Raw genomic sequence first — 17,017 nt, 5'->3', positions numbered from 1 at the left:
AGAATTATGGTCAAGCTTCAGTCTCACATTTACCTCAAGAATACTTTAGAATGACTAACCAGTGACTGCACGTGCCCTGAACCTGTGGCTGCAAAGCAAGCCCCAAATTATCAGCCCTCCACCACCGTGCTGACACTTGGTATGAGACGTTTGCACTGATATGCTGTTTGTTTTTTCTCCAAATCTGCAACTGTGGTTATCATCAGTTGTGTCAACAGTGGTTTCATCTTCTCAAGTCATTGTTCCAGAAGTTATCTAAGCTCAGATTAAATTCTGAAAACTCAGGATGTGCTGCCATTTTTTTTCATTCAACCTTTATTTATACAAGTAAATCCCATTGAGCCTCGGGGACTCATTTACAAGAGAGACCTGATTTTAACAAAGAGTGATGACAACAATGGATAATCATAAAGGATGAATACAAATTGAGAATAACAAGTGAAAATAAAATGGTATTAAAATAAATGTAACAAAAAACATCTAGGTTGTGAAGCGATGTAAAATACTAAAAACAGGAACATGTCTGCATTGGTTTTTCCCAGGAACTGTTTTAAAGCCACTTAGAGAGGTCAAAGGTCGAGAGCTTAAGATCTTTTTGCAAGATATTCCAGGAAACGGGAGCGGAGTAGGAGAAGGTCCTTTTGTCTAGTTCAGTCCTCACTGAGGGAACACTGCAGGTAATGATGTCCTGAGAGCGCACGCTGTAGCTGCACTCACACAGAGACATGTAGGAGGAGATGTATGAAGGCAGCAGACCAAGAAGTGATTTAAAGATGAAGATGTACCAGTGAGAGGGTCTGCGTGAAGTTAATGATGTCCAGTTAACCAGTGAATACTGGGTGCAGTGGTGGGTACGATAATCACAGCCAGTTATGAATCTTAGTGCACCATGATAGACAGCATCCAACATCTGCAGCATCCAACATGTGCAGGGTTCTTTGTAGGAGCGTTCATGTAAATAATGTCACCGTAATCAATGGAGGGAAGGAAAGTCACAGTTACAAGGTGTTTCCTAGCATTCAGAGTTCGACAGGATCTATTTCTGAAAAAGAAACCAGTTTAACTTCCAGTTTCTTCACTAGGTTTTACACGTGGAGCTTAAAAGAGAGATGCAAATTGACCGATACCCAAATATTTGTAGGAATCAACAAACTCAATAGGGACACTATTCCATGATAAAATCGAAGGAAGAACTACTGGGATCTAGTTCCTTTTTGAAAACAGCATTCCTTTGTTTTTGTCGGCGTTTACGTCAAGTTTGAGACGGAACAAATCTGACTAGACGATGTTAAAAGCGGACTACAAAAGCTGGAAAACCTTAGCAACCGTTTTTAGCTCGACAATAAACAACTGTGTCATCAGCATAGAAATGTATGGATGCATCAGGGATGCTCTGACCTACATTACATATGTAGATAAGAGGGTGGGTCCTAAGACTGAGCCTTGTGGTACACCATTGTTGACTGTTAAATAACTGGAGGAAGTACCATTATGTTGAACACATTGCCTCCGGTCTGAGAGATAGTTAGAGAACCAACCAATGGTGTGATCTGAGAAACCAGTTTCTGAGAGTTTATGGCACAAGATGTTCTGATCCACAGAGTCAGAATCTTTAGACAGGTCTAAGAAAAGTGCAGCACAATAATCCTTAGCATCCAGTGCTTCAACAACGTCATTAAGAACCTTCAGTGAAGCAGTGGTTGTGCTGTGTTGTTTCCTGAAACCAGATTGATGTGGAGGTAAGATGTTAAATGAGTCCAGGTCATTTTTGATTTGAGAGTTTATCAGTTTTTCTAGAACCTTGGCTAAAATACAGAGTTTAGAGATTGGTCGATAGTTACTCAGTGATGTGGGGTCACCTCCCTTCAGCAAAGGAAGAACAAAGGCTGTTTTCAAGTGTCTGGGATGGAGTTTTGTCTTATGGAGAGATTGAAGATGTGGGTCACAGGGACTGTGATGATATATTTTCGTTGTATGTATGATGTTATATTTATTAGAGAGAAGGTTTTTTTTTTTTTGTCTCGGTGACAATCCTTTCAAATAAGCTGTGCTTCTGAACTTGATAAACTCTTAACGACATGCTAACTGATGCTGTTGACTGTGTTGTAGCTTCTTGTTTTGTCATGTCTCTCAGCTGGGACGTCCACTGCTGGGAAGATTGACAGCTGTCCTACATGCTTTCCATTTGTGAATAACCTTTCTGTGGGTAAAATAATGGACTCCAAGTAGTTTGGAAAACGCCATTAATCCTTCCTAATTTGTAACCGTTGCTTCTCTAAGGTCATTGCTGCCTTTCCAAGAACAGGTAACGGGCAGAGATTTTGCCACTTAGACAAGTGTCCCACGCGTCTACATTCACTAAAACTGTACAAATAAAAATAAAAACTTCCCGTTTTTACCATTGTTGAATGTAGCATACACCTCATTTCATTGTCATGTCAAGTCTTATGGACTTTCCATAAATTATACAGATTTCTCCCCATTTTCATGACTACGAACACGCAGCGAAAGTCATGGATTTTTAAAACACTCTGAAATTTATTTTACATCTCAGAGTTGGCCCGTAAGGCCTCCCCCTCCTCTTCGTTGTGCTCATCATCCTCTCCTGCTTCTTAGACTGTACCTGCTCAAAACATCAAAGTTCATGCTCAATAATCCAGGTTAAAAAATCCATCAAAGTTCATTCAGGTCTTCTGAACGGTTTCTTTGTGTTGAGACGTTTAATCTTTAATCCAAAAGACTTCATCAGTCCGAGGAGCCACAACAAACTGTCTTATAAACGGCACCAAATGACCTGGATTATTGAGCAAGAACTTTAAAGTTTCATTTCATACTTGAAAATTGCATTTGTCTTGTTTCTTTCCACACCGAGCACCATGAGATTGTCTCGACTGCATCATCTGGTACTTTTATCTCAAAATATCCTTTATTTGTGATAAACAAACCGCTGGGCTAACGGTTATGAAATATAAAGAAATGGAAGATGGATAACATTTAGATTGAACATTATAAGCAGAGTAAACATTAGCTAAGTAGAAAAAACAAAAATAGCAATTAAAAGTAACGAATGTGAAACCCCTGCTGAACAGATTTAATCCGTAACTTCTCTGAGAAATGTAAGGTGGACCGTTTTCATCTCTGCTCCGGCTGCAGAACATTAACTGGTGATGAAATGTACAAACACTTTTTATTGATGAGCAGACCACGTTCTTCTGAAAGTAACGTCCTGCAACAAATTAATCATTACTAATTTTAACTGTACCCGTGTCTCGTTCTCCCTCCAACTGCTGCTACCGATTAGGACTTCCTGTTTTCATGTCTGTGATGCTGGTAAGACATTTTCCTCTGCGTTTAAACGGTCTACGTTCACCAACACTTCTGCCGCACAACATCGGTGTGCAATGTTTGTCGGTAAATTACTCCAGCCTCCTACTCTGAGCTGTTAGCCTCCTGCTCAGAAAGATTGAGAAGGCTACATTGCTGATGTCTTCCCTTCTTAGCGTTGTGTTGATACACACCTGTGATCTCCAGAGCAGCAGACTGACAAACCTGCTGTTTCAGAGACGATCACATGATCAATTGAATTCAGTTTATTTATATGGCGCCAAGTTACAACAGAAGTTCAGTCATATCTTTGATCAGCAATACTAGACTGCTTCACTCCTAATTCAGGAATTGTGTTTAATGTATTACACACTTATTATATAGTTCAGCCTTATTTTTGTTGATAATTTGAGCACGCTTCTTTTGATTTTTCATTTAGGACCAGGCACCAAGCCCTACTTTTAATAAGTTTACCTTGTTATATAAACTTATGAATAAACAGATGAGGAAATAACTAATTATCTGTCTGTTTCTAATTTGAAAATCATAAAGGAATGCAAACAATTCATTGTAATAATAATGTTGCTTCTTGACTAACCACTTCTGATGAAATTAAAGATAGTTTGTTTTCCTGTCATTGTTCGGGGCAGCCAGACTCCCAGGTTTTGAGGTGTGTCAGGACCTTAAAACTTCTCATCATGTAATCTGATGCATCTTGTAGAAAAACCCACAAATACCAAACGGGAGATATTCATCCTTCTTTTTTAAGGAATGCAGTGAGTTTCAGACATGCAGAAGATAACGGATGCAGAAAGTCACCGGCCAAGTCGGACTGCACGCTCCTCGTCTCTACGACCCACGACATGATAGCAGGGGTGCTCTGCACGCATGTCCCAGCGTGCAATCTAAACAAAACGGCACGAATTCCACTGCAGCTCTATTGAAGCCCAGTCATTATTTCCTGCTTTGGAACAGAGCTGGATTCTTGAGGATGTTGCCTGCATGTAACCCTTTGGGTGGGAATCACAATAGGAAGCAAGCTGAAGGCAGTGGGTTTTATCTCTACAGCATTACATTATCAGGCTCAGCACCTGGCATCCTTGTCAGTACACAAAGCACACAACTCAGGCTGGAGGTTCAAGAGAAAAAACACTTAAAAAGGCCTCCGAGGTAAATAAAGGTGGGCGTTTGTGTTAACGGTTTCTGGTGATGGAAAAGGAGTCCATAAAGATTAGATTAGATTAGAAGAAAATTCTGGCTCCATACACTGCCATCTTTTTCACACAAACCTTTGATTAATTTGACATGTTTATTTTTTATCTGTGTGGAAAGCAGATTTCTGGGAATGAGCTTACTGTATAAATAGATGAACTGATATTTATTTAAATACCAGTTAAAATGCAAACAGACACTAAAGGCTCTGGCTGAACTCGTGTCGCAGCATCATATTTATCCTCGAACCTTAACTTCAGTTTGCTGTCGTAACTTTCCAAAGTGACATTTGCTGCTGCTAAAACAAAAATGGAACAAATGTGATGTTGGACAGACAAGAAATTAAAATGAATTTTTAAAGGCCAAGCATTCTGTAATGGATATCACCCGCTCGACCTTTCATGCCAGAGTTTTAGATTTAAATGTTGAGAAAGGACATGGTTGTTGGTCAGAACTTGAAAATAACAATATGCACAAACTCATGCAATACTCTGGGTTCCCAGCTACTCTGGAAGTCGGAATATCTGGAAAATGACTTTCATATTTTCCAGACGGGGAATTCGAGCACTGACCTGCTCATAAGAAAATTATTTTCTAGGATTTTGCTGTGTACATGTATTAATACTTGCATTCTAGTATCACTGAGTTCATGTACTGCTTCTACAGTGCAGTGTTTCCCCTACCGTTATCCAAGGAGGGCTCCCCGCCCCGTCAACAGAACCGAGCACCCTGCCTGCCCCGCCCCCCCCAATCGACAGTTGCTGGCATTGATGTAGTCCTAAGCTAGCTGCGCGCAATACAGCCATGCTAGCTAAGAAGCTACAGACGTAGCGCTCCACTTCTCTCTTGCATTCACCCCACAGGTCGACAGCTGCTGCCACTAACAAAGCCCCCACCCCCCGTGGAGGCATGAGCGCCCTGTCAAGGCAAGTGACCTATGGGAAACACTGCTGTGCGTCATTGTAACCCCTTTCATAACTCCTGATGTTCGAGCGTTAAATAACTCGCTGCTTCAAAGTCAATCCTTCAACTCCCACCTAAGGTGCCAAGTTTGAAGTGTTTTGTGAGACCAAAATGTTTCCTAGAACTTCAGGGAAAACTCGAGAAATGTTGTTCATGTAGTGCTGGGAACCCTGAATACTTAGACGTCACTGAGAGAGTATGTGTTGTGAATGACTCTCAGCTACTACCACATCAAATTTTACCACATTATAGTTTAAATCGACTGAATTATTTCCATTTTTGTGTTTTTATGGTCAGTTGGCTGTGGTGGCCATCCAGAATTTGACCGAGGCGTCGATTTGCACACGTAATTCCATAGGTCATGAACAAAATGTTAATGCTAGATGCTAGCACCACATCTGCCATCCAGCGTGGCCGAGCACAGTGGGCCCTTTTTACGAGAGCACAAGAAACCGTTTAATAAAGTGTCCTTCTCTGTTGGAACCAGCGCCAGAAAATCAGCTCAAACAGCTCCACGGGTGTTCCTCATTATTCACTGTTATGTTCCATATCGTAGGGTAAGGCCTTCTGCCTTAGCGGGGACAGAAGTTTTTGTTTGAGTTGAGTCAAACAGCGGGCAGACTGAAGACACCGACCTTTAGGATGTTGCGTACGCTCTCTATAAAACATTGCATGATTTTGGACCAGTAGACGAGCATAATCAGGGGAGGAAGTATGTGGTTTCAAACATCCTTATGAAACGTCCTCAGTCTGTTTCTGTTTTTGCATTAATTTACATAACTTAACCACTGCCTTGTCTCTGCAGTGGAGGTCTAAAAGACAACTTTTGTGAGACAGAACTGCCTCTGTGCTCTGGGAGGAAATATTTTGTATATCAGCTGTTTTCCTTTTACTGATGGACAAATGGCTCCAAGTTTGAACCGTGCATTTGCTATAAGCCAAAGGGGCGCATGTATCACTACTAACTGTGTGGTCTTCTGAATAATTTGTGGACTTGTAGAAGGAAATGCAAATAATAAACTGTCCCCATTAAGTCTCATTAAATGCCACCTGTATTTGACAATTATGCCTTCGTGACAGATGAGTAGATGTCATTCTGAACTTTACCTTAAATATTTTGACCGTTAAAGTTTCTTATGTTTGTCGTTGTAGTCTGCAGACAACTGAGTGAGTTTATTGCCTTGCAGCAGATAGATTAGCCCTAAACCAGCTCAGTAACGGAAGAAAAGATTGTTTTTCCTGTGGAATATAGCTCTGGCCTCAGAGACCCATGACTGTTTTACTCGTATTTATTGGTTCCAGGTTTACAGCCTTTCTGCTGAATGCACAGCACCAGTTAACTCCTTCCACCCATTTTTTTTTTTAAATCAGCTGCTTTTTTAAACATTAAACATTCGGATTCTAACTGGTTTAGTAAAAACATGTTAAACACAGAGAACTTTTATGAGGTGTTGATCACTCGGAGCTAATAAAAACACTAAGATGTGTACACGTTTACATCTAAAAACTGAACGTTTCTTTATCTAGAAAAACTAAAATATGTATATAGGACAGGTTAGAGCCAAACTTTTAATTTTTTAAATTTTTATTGTCTACATTAGAGCCCAGCCAATATATTGGTACGGGTGATATTTTAGGCCGATATGGGCGTTGGAGACATATTGGTATCGGACATAATTGTCCCGTTATGCGCCAATGTAAGCACTGGAAACGAGCAGTGTCCTTACTGGCAAAAGATGTAATTGTACAACGTATCCAGCAGAGGGCGCATGTGGACTACTTTCAAGACCACTTTAACTTTCACTTTCAGCACAGCCGAAGCAGCGAGCAACTAAATACTGTGTAGTGTACATGTGTGAACATGGCTAAACAAATTCAGCCAATATATCGGTTATTGGCATTGATCTCCCCCTCCCAATATCTGTATCGGCAATAGCAAAAATTTCTGTATCGGTCTGGCTCTAGTCTACATCATATGTCTATGTTAGGTATTCACAGTAAACAAGCTCTTGTGTACAGTTAATCCATGTATATCAGTGTTCTGTAGTTAATGGTGTGTAGAGTTGCACTCGAGTCCAAAAAATCCGATTCGACCCGGCCCCAGCCCGTAGCCATCATTTCTGAACCCCACCTGATCCGACGACTTAACAGTAACTACAGGTCCAAACCCGAAACCCACCAACATTTTTAATTAAGCTTTGATTGCGTATACCACCGACTATTAACGGTCGGCGGACAAGGGGGCTGAAGATCAGAGCTGAGGAACCATCAAAGTGCATTAAATGCTTCCCCTGCTTCTGTCTGCATCCTGCTCTGACCTGCCAGATATTTTTTGATCTCACCTGTTTGGGTCGTCGGCCGTGCGCGTCCGCTGAGCGCAGCGGCTGAACGAACGTCCATTTGGGCGATGGATCGCTGGCAGTAGTCCATCTGAAGCTTAACTGAACTTTTTACTTCTTTCAACCGGCCGGTCAGCTCGCGGTCAAATGGCTGCGTGCAGCTGGTGATGGTATGGCAAACCATGTTGGCATATAATTGGATCATCGGCAGCGCGCGTCCCTGACGCAATATAAAGCCCGACACTGATCTGGCCCGCACATTATCATGGCCTGGGCCGGGCCGGGCTCCAGGTTCAGGTTAGAAATGACAGCTCTAATGGTGTGTATGCCTGTTGGCAGTATTTGTATAAATCAGTTGTACTTTAACTTGGAAAATGGATAAAACTGTCTATTTTTCCTGTTTTCATCCGTTAGTGAAGTGTGTGAATGGCTCGTATCATCATGTTCCAAGCGGTGAAACGTGCACGAACTCTGGTTTTCAACGACTGAAGTTGGACGTAAATCCTTCACAATAAAAGTTGCCGTGAACTCTGTAATTTGCTTTTTCCGAGTTGGGTGAAAACTTTAACGCTGCTTGCTCCATACGTCTCCGTTAGCAGCAGCAACGAACGCTCGGTGTGGATCTTTAAATGTAATCTTCTTTTACCCTCACAAAATATTTGAGCACTTTAAAGTTTCTGCCTTTTTGTTACTCAGTATGACATAAAATGATCAGTTCTTGATATTTTAAAACGGATTCAGAATCGTTCATGTCGACGTCACAATTCATCGATCCACCGTCCCCATAACGTTGTGCGCCTGCGTGGCATCAAACTTGTGATTTGGTTGCAACAGTAAATGTGAAGAGGTTTTTTCTGTGTGTTGTAAGGAAAGATGGCGCCTTATAACGCTGTTGTTTGTTGTAGACACCAGGTGTCTGGACTGACGAAGGAGCAGATCTGGGGAGTCCTCACCAGCGGTCAGCCTCGTGGGGGAGTGCAGACCACCTGAAAGAGGTACTTTGACCCGTTTTAATTTTCTTTCTGCTGATTCACAGCTGCTCCTGACGACAATCAGAAAAATGTGGCATATTGTCACAACACCGAGAGGCGAGGCCAAGATATTTCCACACCGCTGGATAAAATAATGTCATTTTTGAGGTTTTCGAGTCCTTCAAAGTACGTTTGTATTTGATGAGCATCTTAGGTCAGCCTAAATATTTCTCTCGTTAGTTTTTCACTCCTGTCTATCTGCTGGTTTTGGCAGGCTGACCAGTTAGCCACATGCACTCCATCTCTCCAAACCACAGCCTAAATTTATCCTCCTCCGTTCTCCGTGTGCATCTTATTATGGGCTGCTGTTTCTGAAGGGGGAACGGACATGTTCGTTTCCCTTCTACAGTTTTTACAGCTCGGGTGAATTTAGAGGAACCCATCCTTTGTAGCGCTAATGGTGATGAGCTCATTGATGCAGATCTTTGAGACTGAAATATATAAATGTACGCACAAGTTTTGGGTCAGAAATGGCTTAATGTGTCTCAGAGACGATGACGGCTGCTCTAAGAGTTTTCCTGTTAGAACTTTTGTTGGGCTCTACCTGCGCTCCGTGTAAATGTTTGATGTGCTGTAGCTCAGCTGACGGGAAGAACGACTCGAGCAGAGACGCAGTTTGTTACAAACGGCCTCAACAGTTTCAGAAAACTTTTTCCTGCAGCTTCCGATTGTTGAAACCTCATTGCAAACCTCTAAATGTAAAAAGAATTTCACTGTAACGAGAAAAATGAGCTCTCTGCTAAAATTCAGCGTCGGTGCTGATTGCTGAAATTTGTTGAAGCTAAAGGCGAATCATTGAATAAAAGAATCAAAAGCTAATATTAGAAAAACAGCAGATAAATGCTCAATTAGTATATTAGTTGCTATAGGCTAATATTAGCTTAACTTTAGCTACAAGCTAAAATTGGAAACGCAGCTGCTAATAGCTGAAAAACAGATGAGCACCTAAAGCTAGAAGTAGCAGAACAGCAGCTAAAGCTAAGAGAACATAATTCAAAGCTAAAATTAGCAGAAGAGCAGCTGAAAGTTGAAAGGAATAAAGTTGTAAATCCATCCATCCATTTTCTTCCGTTTATCCGGGGTCGGGTAGCAGCCTAAGTAGGGAGGCCCAGACTTCCCTCTCCCCAGCCACTTGGTCCAGTTCCTCCGGGGGAATCCCGAGGCGTTCCCAGGCCAGCTGAGAAACATAGTCCGTCCAGCGTGTCCTGGGTCTTCCTCTGGGCCTCCTCACGGTGGGACGTGTCCGGAACACCTCACCAGGGAGGCGTCCAGGAGGCATCCTAACCAGATGCCCGAGCCACCTCAACTGGCTCCTCTCAACGTGGAGAAGCAGCGGCTCTACTCTGAGTCCCTCCTGGATGATCGAGCTTCTCACCCTGTCTCTAAGGGAGAGCCCAGACACCCTGCGGAGAAAACTCATTTCATCTGCTTGTATCTGAGATCTCATTTTTTTGTTCACAACCCAAAGCTAAAGTTGTAGATGAATGCTAAAATTGGTACAGTTGAGTAAATTACAAAACTAATTAATCTCTAGCTACAAACTAATACTAGCAAAACAGTAGCTAATAGTTAAAATTAGAAACATGGCAGCTTAAAACTATAAATTGCAGAAAAGCAGCTAAAGCTAAAAAAATAATGCAACAGCTGCTAAAAAAATAACAGCTGAAAGCTTAAAAAAAAAACTTTTCAAAGGTAAAACCAGGAAAATTGTAGCTATAAGCTAAAATTAGAAACAAACTACTGAAAGCTAAACATAACAAAACAGTCGTTAAAGGCTAAAACGTAGAACAGCAGCTGAAGCCTAGAAGCAAATATGCTGGAGTTGTCAATAAATTAAACTGTTGTAAATAAAGCTGAATAGTTCAAAAAGTATAAAATCTACAAGAACCAGAAGTCCTAACTGTAATCTACTGAAGGAGCTGAACGTTTTGACGAACGGTTAAAACAACCAAAATGATGCTTTTGTATGTTTACAGTCCAGAAGTTGTTCAGAAGAAAGTCTAAACATGAAAACAGCCGAGTGAACGCTGACTCGGGCCTGGAGGAAAACGTGTTCATCTTTTGGGCCCGTAGAACCAACAGCAGCAGAACCTGTCGCTCCCATCAACCAGGAGTACTGTGGGGTTGCCTGGGCTTGTCGTTGTCGACTGGCTCCGGCAGCGAGCTGCGGCTCTCCAACCTCCACGGTTGAACGTGTGGGTGGACACGTCTGAAAAGAGCGAGTCACTTTGTTGATCGTGTTGCCAGGAGTTCAAGATCTGCGCTGAAGAACCACACCTTTGTCTGCACAGCACAACCGTGTCTGTTGGGCTCACAAAGACTATCCTGTTTACAAGGCCAGATGTAGCAACACCCATCCACCGAACGCGTTTCTTCATCAGACATGCAAGACGGCTCGTTGCACCAAACTGACCTGCTGCAACGTTTGACTTCGTTTTTATTGAAGCACAAAGCGGAGAATATGTTGGATAAATCCCCGAAGTGACACACTGATCACGTCCTCCACACAAGATGGAAAATCCTCTTAAGTCATAAAATATATGGTCTAGCTCCATAGGATACAGGCAGTTTGTCTGTTAGCAAAATATCTCATAAACCACTGGATGAATTTTAATGAGATTTGCATCAAGTAATCAACGGACGTGCATCTACAACTGATTAAGTTTTGGAATCAGTCCAATTCAAAATGGCCTCCACAGCTAAGTGACATTAGCATCATGAAAGTGGTTCCATCTTAGTCCAATTTACAATTATTGAGCTAAATTTAGATATGGTAGTAGCTGAGAGTCATTACTACCATCTTCTAAGTGTGACATGTTGTATAAGTGCTCTTTATTTTCAAGGTTTGACCAAAACTACAAGGCTGTTATTTCTTAACACAAGAAGATTTTAACGGTGGACGGCGGCGAATATCAGTTAATTACACATTCAAACGAAGACGTAAATCTTCTAGATCTGTAAATATAAATTTCTGTGCTTATTCTAGGCCCAGTGTTGATGGTGGGTGTTTTCCCGCCCGGCTGCTGTAGAGGTTTATTACGGAGCTTCACAGAGAGTCGTCATTTACAAACTGGTGTTTGTTGTTTTCTTTCAGCAGATTGCTAAACTGAGGCTGCAGCTGCAGCGCAGCAAGCAGGCCACCCGGCAGAGCAAAGACCGGGAGCAGATCTCCCTGCAGCTGCTGCAGCCGGCGCACGGCGCTGCGTGCCAACCACAGGTGAGTTCACTCGTCTGCCGGAGCCGCCGCTCTGCTCGGCTGGAAACATTAACCAGCAGCCGCTGCAGTAACGTGATGAGGTATCTTAGCAGTTGAACGGAAACACACAAATGACACTGAGGGTGACCGAACTAAAACACAGCTGCTGAAGGTCAACCACCTGTTTTAACGTAGAGTTAACGGCTCTGAACAATAAATCAAGTGTTGCATCATGAAACCTAAATGTCTGCAAGTTCTCATCAAGCAAACTGTTCGATTGTTTAGAATTAGAACCCCTTTACTCACTGGCCGTGTGTGATAATAGGCATGTTTGTTGTTCACTCCACCTGTGGTGCACGTGGGGAAACGAAATTGTGTACACAGGGTCCCAGTTACATCCACCCAAGTATAAAATGTAAAGCAAAACTTCTAACTTCTGCTGTGACTTGGCGCTATTTAAATAAGCTGAACTGAAATGGATTCAGCTGGTGTGACAATAATCTCCTGCAGTCTTTTCTTTGTGGTCAGTAATGATGAAGGGAGGTGCAGAGAAACAGGAACGTGCCTGGACGTGTTCTCTGTCCTTGTTTGCCGTTCATTCATTAACAGATCCCTCAGAATGGAGCCTCTGCGCAGCTTAAAGAACAAAACAAAGATTTCTGTGTTCGACCCGTTTTCAGAATGTGGAAAAACTTAAATATGGAACGTTTTAAAGGTGCAAACATGAAGTGGGTTAGCTTTGAGCTAACGCTAATGATGCAGTTTGAAAGATGCATAATTGATATCCATCCATCCATCATCTTTACCATCTTCTTTTTTTTGGGTCACTGGGATCACTGGTGCCCATGTACAGCAATCACTGTGCGAGAGGCAGGGGACACCCTGGACAGGTCTCCAGTCCATCACAGGGACACCCTGGACAGGTCTCCAGTCCATCACAGGGACACATGGAGACAAACGAGACAACCATTCACTCTCTCACTCACACCTAGGGACAATTTAGAGTTACCAATCAGCCTAACATGCATGTTTTTGGTCTGTGGGAGGAAACCGGAGTACCCGGAGAAAACCCACGCAGCACGGAGAGAACATGCAAACTCCACCCAGAGAGGCACCCGGACCGGGATTTGAACCAAGGACCTGCTCGCTGAGAGGCAGCAGCTCTACCAGTTGTGCCACCGTGCTGCTTCATAGTTGATACAAAAATCTGAAATGCGGGTACGCACCCAATGTAAACAAAACACCGGGCTGCATCTGCCAGAAACCACGTAGGAGTCCGAGTTGTGTGATTGACCTTCATGAGGCTGGTTGTGTTTTGAGTAGGTAAACAAATGTGGCATAATCGGACCCACGTCGGGTCTCGGAGAAGATGAGGTGGAAATGGAAACGTGAATCTGCCGCTGGACGAGAACGAACGAGTAAGAAAATTGTCCGGGATAAATAATGGAGATCAAGCAGGGCGGGGGGGGGGGGGGGGGCCATAAAGACGAGCTCGGCTTTCAAGCCTGAAAAAGCGTCTTTTTGTGTCTTTGTATCTGCACGCTTTACTCAGCAATGCTTTTATTTTTATTTATCTTTTATTTATCCAGGTAGTCTCATTGAGTCCCGAGAACTAAGTTTTAAGAGACCTGTTTTGGGAGCAGATGGTGGGGGTTGAGTGCCTTGCTCAGGGGCCCAGTGTGGGGCAGATGAAGGTAGAGGCAGGTGTGGGCGTTTCACCTTTTCCACCCACATTTTGATGTTGACGTAACGGGAGTCGAACCTGCGACTTTCCGATCACAGGCCCATCTTCTCTAACCTCTGCGCCACCGCTCCCCAAATCTGAACTGAATCCGTAGCAGCACGTCGAAACCGTGAAACTTCCTCGGACTTCACCATCGTTGACCTATTTTCAGTCCCTTCGGCTGTTTCTGTAGCTAAACAAACACGTGGGAGACGGGACTGCTTACACGTTAATTTAAAAACAAAGTGCAGCTTTAGTTTCTTACAGGGGATTTATTTACCTTTAAGTGAACTCCTTCAGGCACGAAATGATTCTTGGTTAATTAAAATTCCAGACTTGTTATTCCACCACGTAGTTTGAGCAGAGGACGGACTGGTCGGAGTTTGAGAACAAATTGTTGAAAACGGTAATTTTTTTCATCGTGTCTTTCTAGCACAAGGGAACCTCCTCAGCTTTGATGACGAGCCCTCTGACTAAATCCCTCGTATGTCGGGTGCCAAGCAGCGTAGAGGCGATCAACCGTGAGCTGGAAAACGTCTTCGTCAGAGATGACTGGGAGCACGGCATGCAGGTACAGATGTGTGCGAACGCCAGAGGTGGCTCTCCAGACGTTTGACACAAATCACTGTCGAGTCCTTGTTGGACTGCACTCTGCCATTTGTCAGTCAAATCCTTCTTTCACCAAAACACAGTAAAATGTCTGACAGAGCTGGAAAAAGATAAAACGCTCAAAGAAAAAGACGTTTGGGACGTTTGGAAAACTAATGCTGGAAAAACGAAGTTCCATGGAAGCAAAGTATAAAAACAAGTAACCGTATATATTTGGTCAAACTAAACACTTTTTAGGATCCTGGTTTGTGAAGCTGCATTTTGACATGAACATCCTGATATGAGCAATTCTAACGATGCAGCTTGAGTTGTCTTGTTAATCAGGATAACCCCTGAAAAATTGGTCTGAATCTTAATTTTAATGAGGATTTCTGGACGTTCTTTGATGAAACAAAGCTCAAACCATGTTTAGACATCTTGATTTCCCAGCTGGTGCTAAATATTGCTTTGCTAGCATGCCCGGAATATAGCGATCAATTTAGGGCTTTTCTACACAAAATCGTTTGTTGCTCGTCCTGCTCAGAAAAGGTCTTTAAACTTTAGGATTATAATTTTCAATCAAGGGACCTACAGGTGAGGAGTTTATCTTACAGACTTTTCGTCTGATGCACTAGAACTGCCAACTATCAATTTACCACTTTGCAGCTTAGTCCTCTGTATGACGTGATGAGGTGCAAATATAAAGAAAATGGATCTCGATACTGTAAGGAGGTGTAGATGAAGCTTTTCTGCTTAGATTATTATTGTAACATCGTAACTGCTGTGTAGCATAAATATTAGCAACAGTTTAAACAAATTCAACACCAAAAGAAACAAAGATTGATTTAGAATAGTCCTGTTTCGAACCTGTGGAGGTAACGGACGGTGCTGATGACTTTAAACAATAACGGGGCTCAACATTCAATACACACACGCAGTCACAGGCTTGAAGAGATTTCCTACATGTATAAATTCTCTGGCCTAGAATTCAGTTGCTTGGAGGGAAAGACGGCGGTAAATCAGGTCCGATATGAGGCTGTAAACCTTGGCAGGGCTCGGAGGCTGCGCACACACATTTTAACACGCACACCTACAGATTTACAGCGCAGTCTTTTTCCATTCGAATCAGCCGAGCCAAGCAGAACACGACTCACATCAGCTCTTCAGGAGTTCCTCCATCAGGTGAGCTGGTAGTTTCTCCACCTGTCCTTTAGAGCAGCACATCAGAGGCCTCCTTCACTTCTTTACTTAAATAAATGATCAATAACCCATCAATAACCCATCGTACTGAGGAGGGATTGTGACCTTTCACCTATGTTTTTAAACATGAAGCGTCACGCTGCAGTTTTTAGATTCATGCACGTTCACGTCTGACTTCTCACCCCCGCCTCTGCGTTTTGACCTTTTGACCCCACAGGCCATGGAGGTGGTGGATGGCCGTCGTGCCCCGTTCCCGCTGCATCGCCACAGTGGGGACACGCGTGACACGGACACGCAGGCCCCTTCGAGCGGTGAATCAAGCCCGTCTCCGCGCCCCTGCAGCACCGACCACCTCCACTCCCCTGATGGAAGTCCCTGCTCTACAGAGGAAATCGATAAAGGTTCGTTTCACAGCTAAACTGTTCGAAGGTCGGTGGAGCACGACTGGAGATGTAATGCACAAACTTGAAGCTTTTCTGGCCTGAGAAGAGCACGTTCCCAGTCAGGTCAAATGTAGCAATACCCATCCATCCATCCATCCATCCATCATCTTCCTCTTGTTCTGGACTCGGGGCAGCATCTTGAGCAGGGAAGTCCAGCCACCTCCTCCAGCTCTTCTGGGAGGACTCCAATGTGTTCCCAGACCAACAGAGAGACCTAGTCTCTCCAGCATGTCCTGGGTCTTCCCCGGGGTCTCCTCTCAGTTGGACATGTCCAAAGCACCTCCCTAGGGAGGCGTCCAGGGAGCATCCTTACCAGAGTTCATGACCAGAGGTGAGGGGAGGAACGTAGACTGACCAATAAACAGAGAGCTTTGTCTTACAGCTCAGCTCCCTCTTCACCACAACGGACCGGTACAGAGTCCACAATACTGCAAACACTGCACCAATCCGTCTGTCAATCTCGCTCCATTCTTCCCTCACTCGTGAACAAAACCCTGAGATACTTGAACTCCTCCACTTGAGGCAGAACCTCACCCTCGACCTGAAGAGAACAATCCACCCTCTGACTGAGGACCACGGCCTCAGATCTGGAGGTGCTGGTTCTCATCTCAGCTGCTTCACACTCGGCTGTGAACCGCTCCAGTGAGAGCTGAAGATCACGGCACGATGACGCCGACAGGACCACATCATCTGCAAAGAGCAGAGATGAATCCTGAGGCCACTGAACCGGACTCCCTCCACCCCCTGGCTGCACCGAGAAGTTCTGTCCATAAAAGTTCTGAACAGAATCTGAGACAACGAGCAGCTGGTGGAGTTCAACTCCCACCCTGAGATAACTCCTGTTGTGACTTGGCGCTATATAAATAAACTGAACTGAATCCGACTTACTGCTGGCAATGTGAACCAAACTCTTGCACCACTTGTGTAGGGACGGGGGGCATCTCCACACACACACACACACACACACACACACACACACACACACACACACACACACA

At 43.6% G+C, this 17,017-nt stretch overlaps 1 protein-coding gene across 1 annotated transcript in view; it reads left to right on the top strand.

Moving 5' to 3' along the window:
- The window catches only part of LOC119409799 (glucocorticoid-induced transcript 1 protein), a 31,661-nt gene that overhangs the window by 10,545 nt on the left and 4,099 nt on the right, over positions 1 to 17,017 (top strand). The window contains exons 4-7 of the mRNA XM_037676702.1: positions 8,744 to 8,833; positions 11,964 to 12,086; positions 14,222 to 14,359; positions 15,794 to 15,977. Of these exons, the coding sequence (XP_037532630.1) occupies positions 8,744 to 8,833; positions 11,964 to 12,086; positions 14,222 to 14,359; positions 15,794 to 15,977 (535 nt within the window). The remainder of the gene's footprint in view (positions 1 to 8,743; positions 8,834 to 11,963; positions 12,087 to 14,221; positions 14,360 to 15,793; positions 15,978 to 17,017) is intronic.

Source organism: Nematolebias whitei, chromosome 5 (assembly GCF_014905685.2).
Source record: "Nematolebias whitei isolate Nwh7 chromosome 5, NemWhi1, whole genome shotgun sequence".
Lineage (NCBI taxonomy): Eukaryota > Metazoa > Chordata > Actinopteri > Cyprinodontiformes > Rivulidae > Nematolebias > Nematolebias whitei.
The sequence above is the reverse complement of the archived record's forward strand: the minus strand, read 5'-3'. Positions and strand labels throughout refer to the sequence as shown.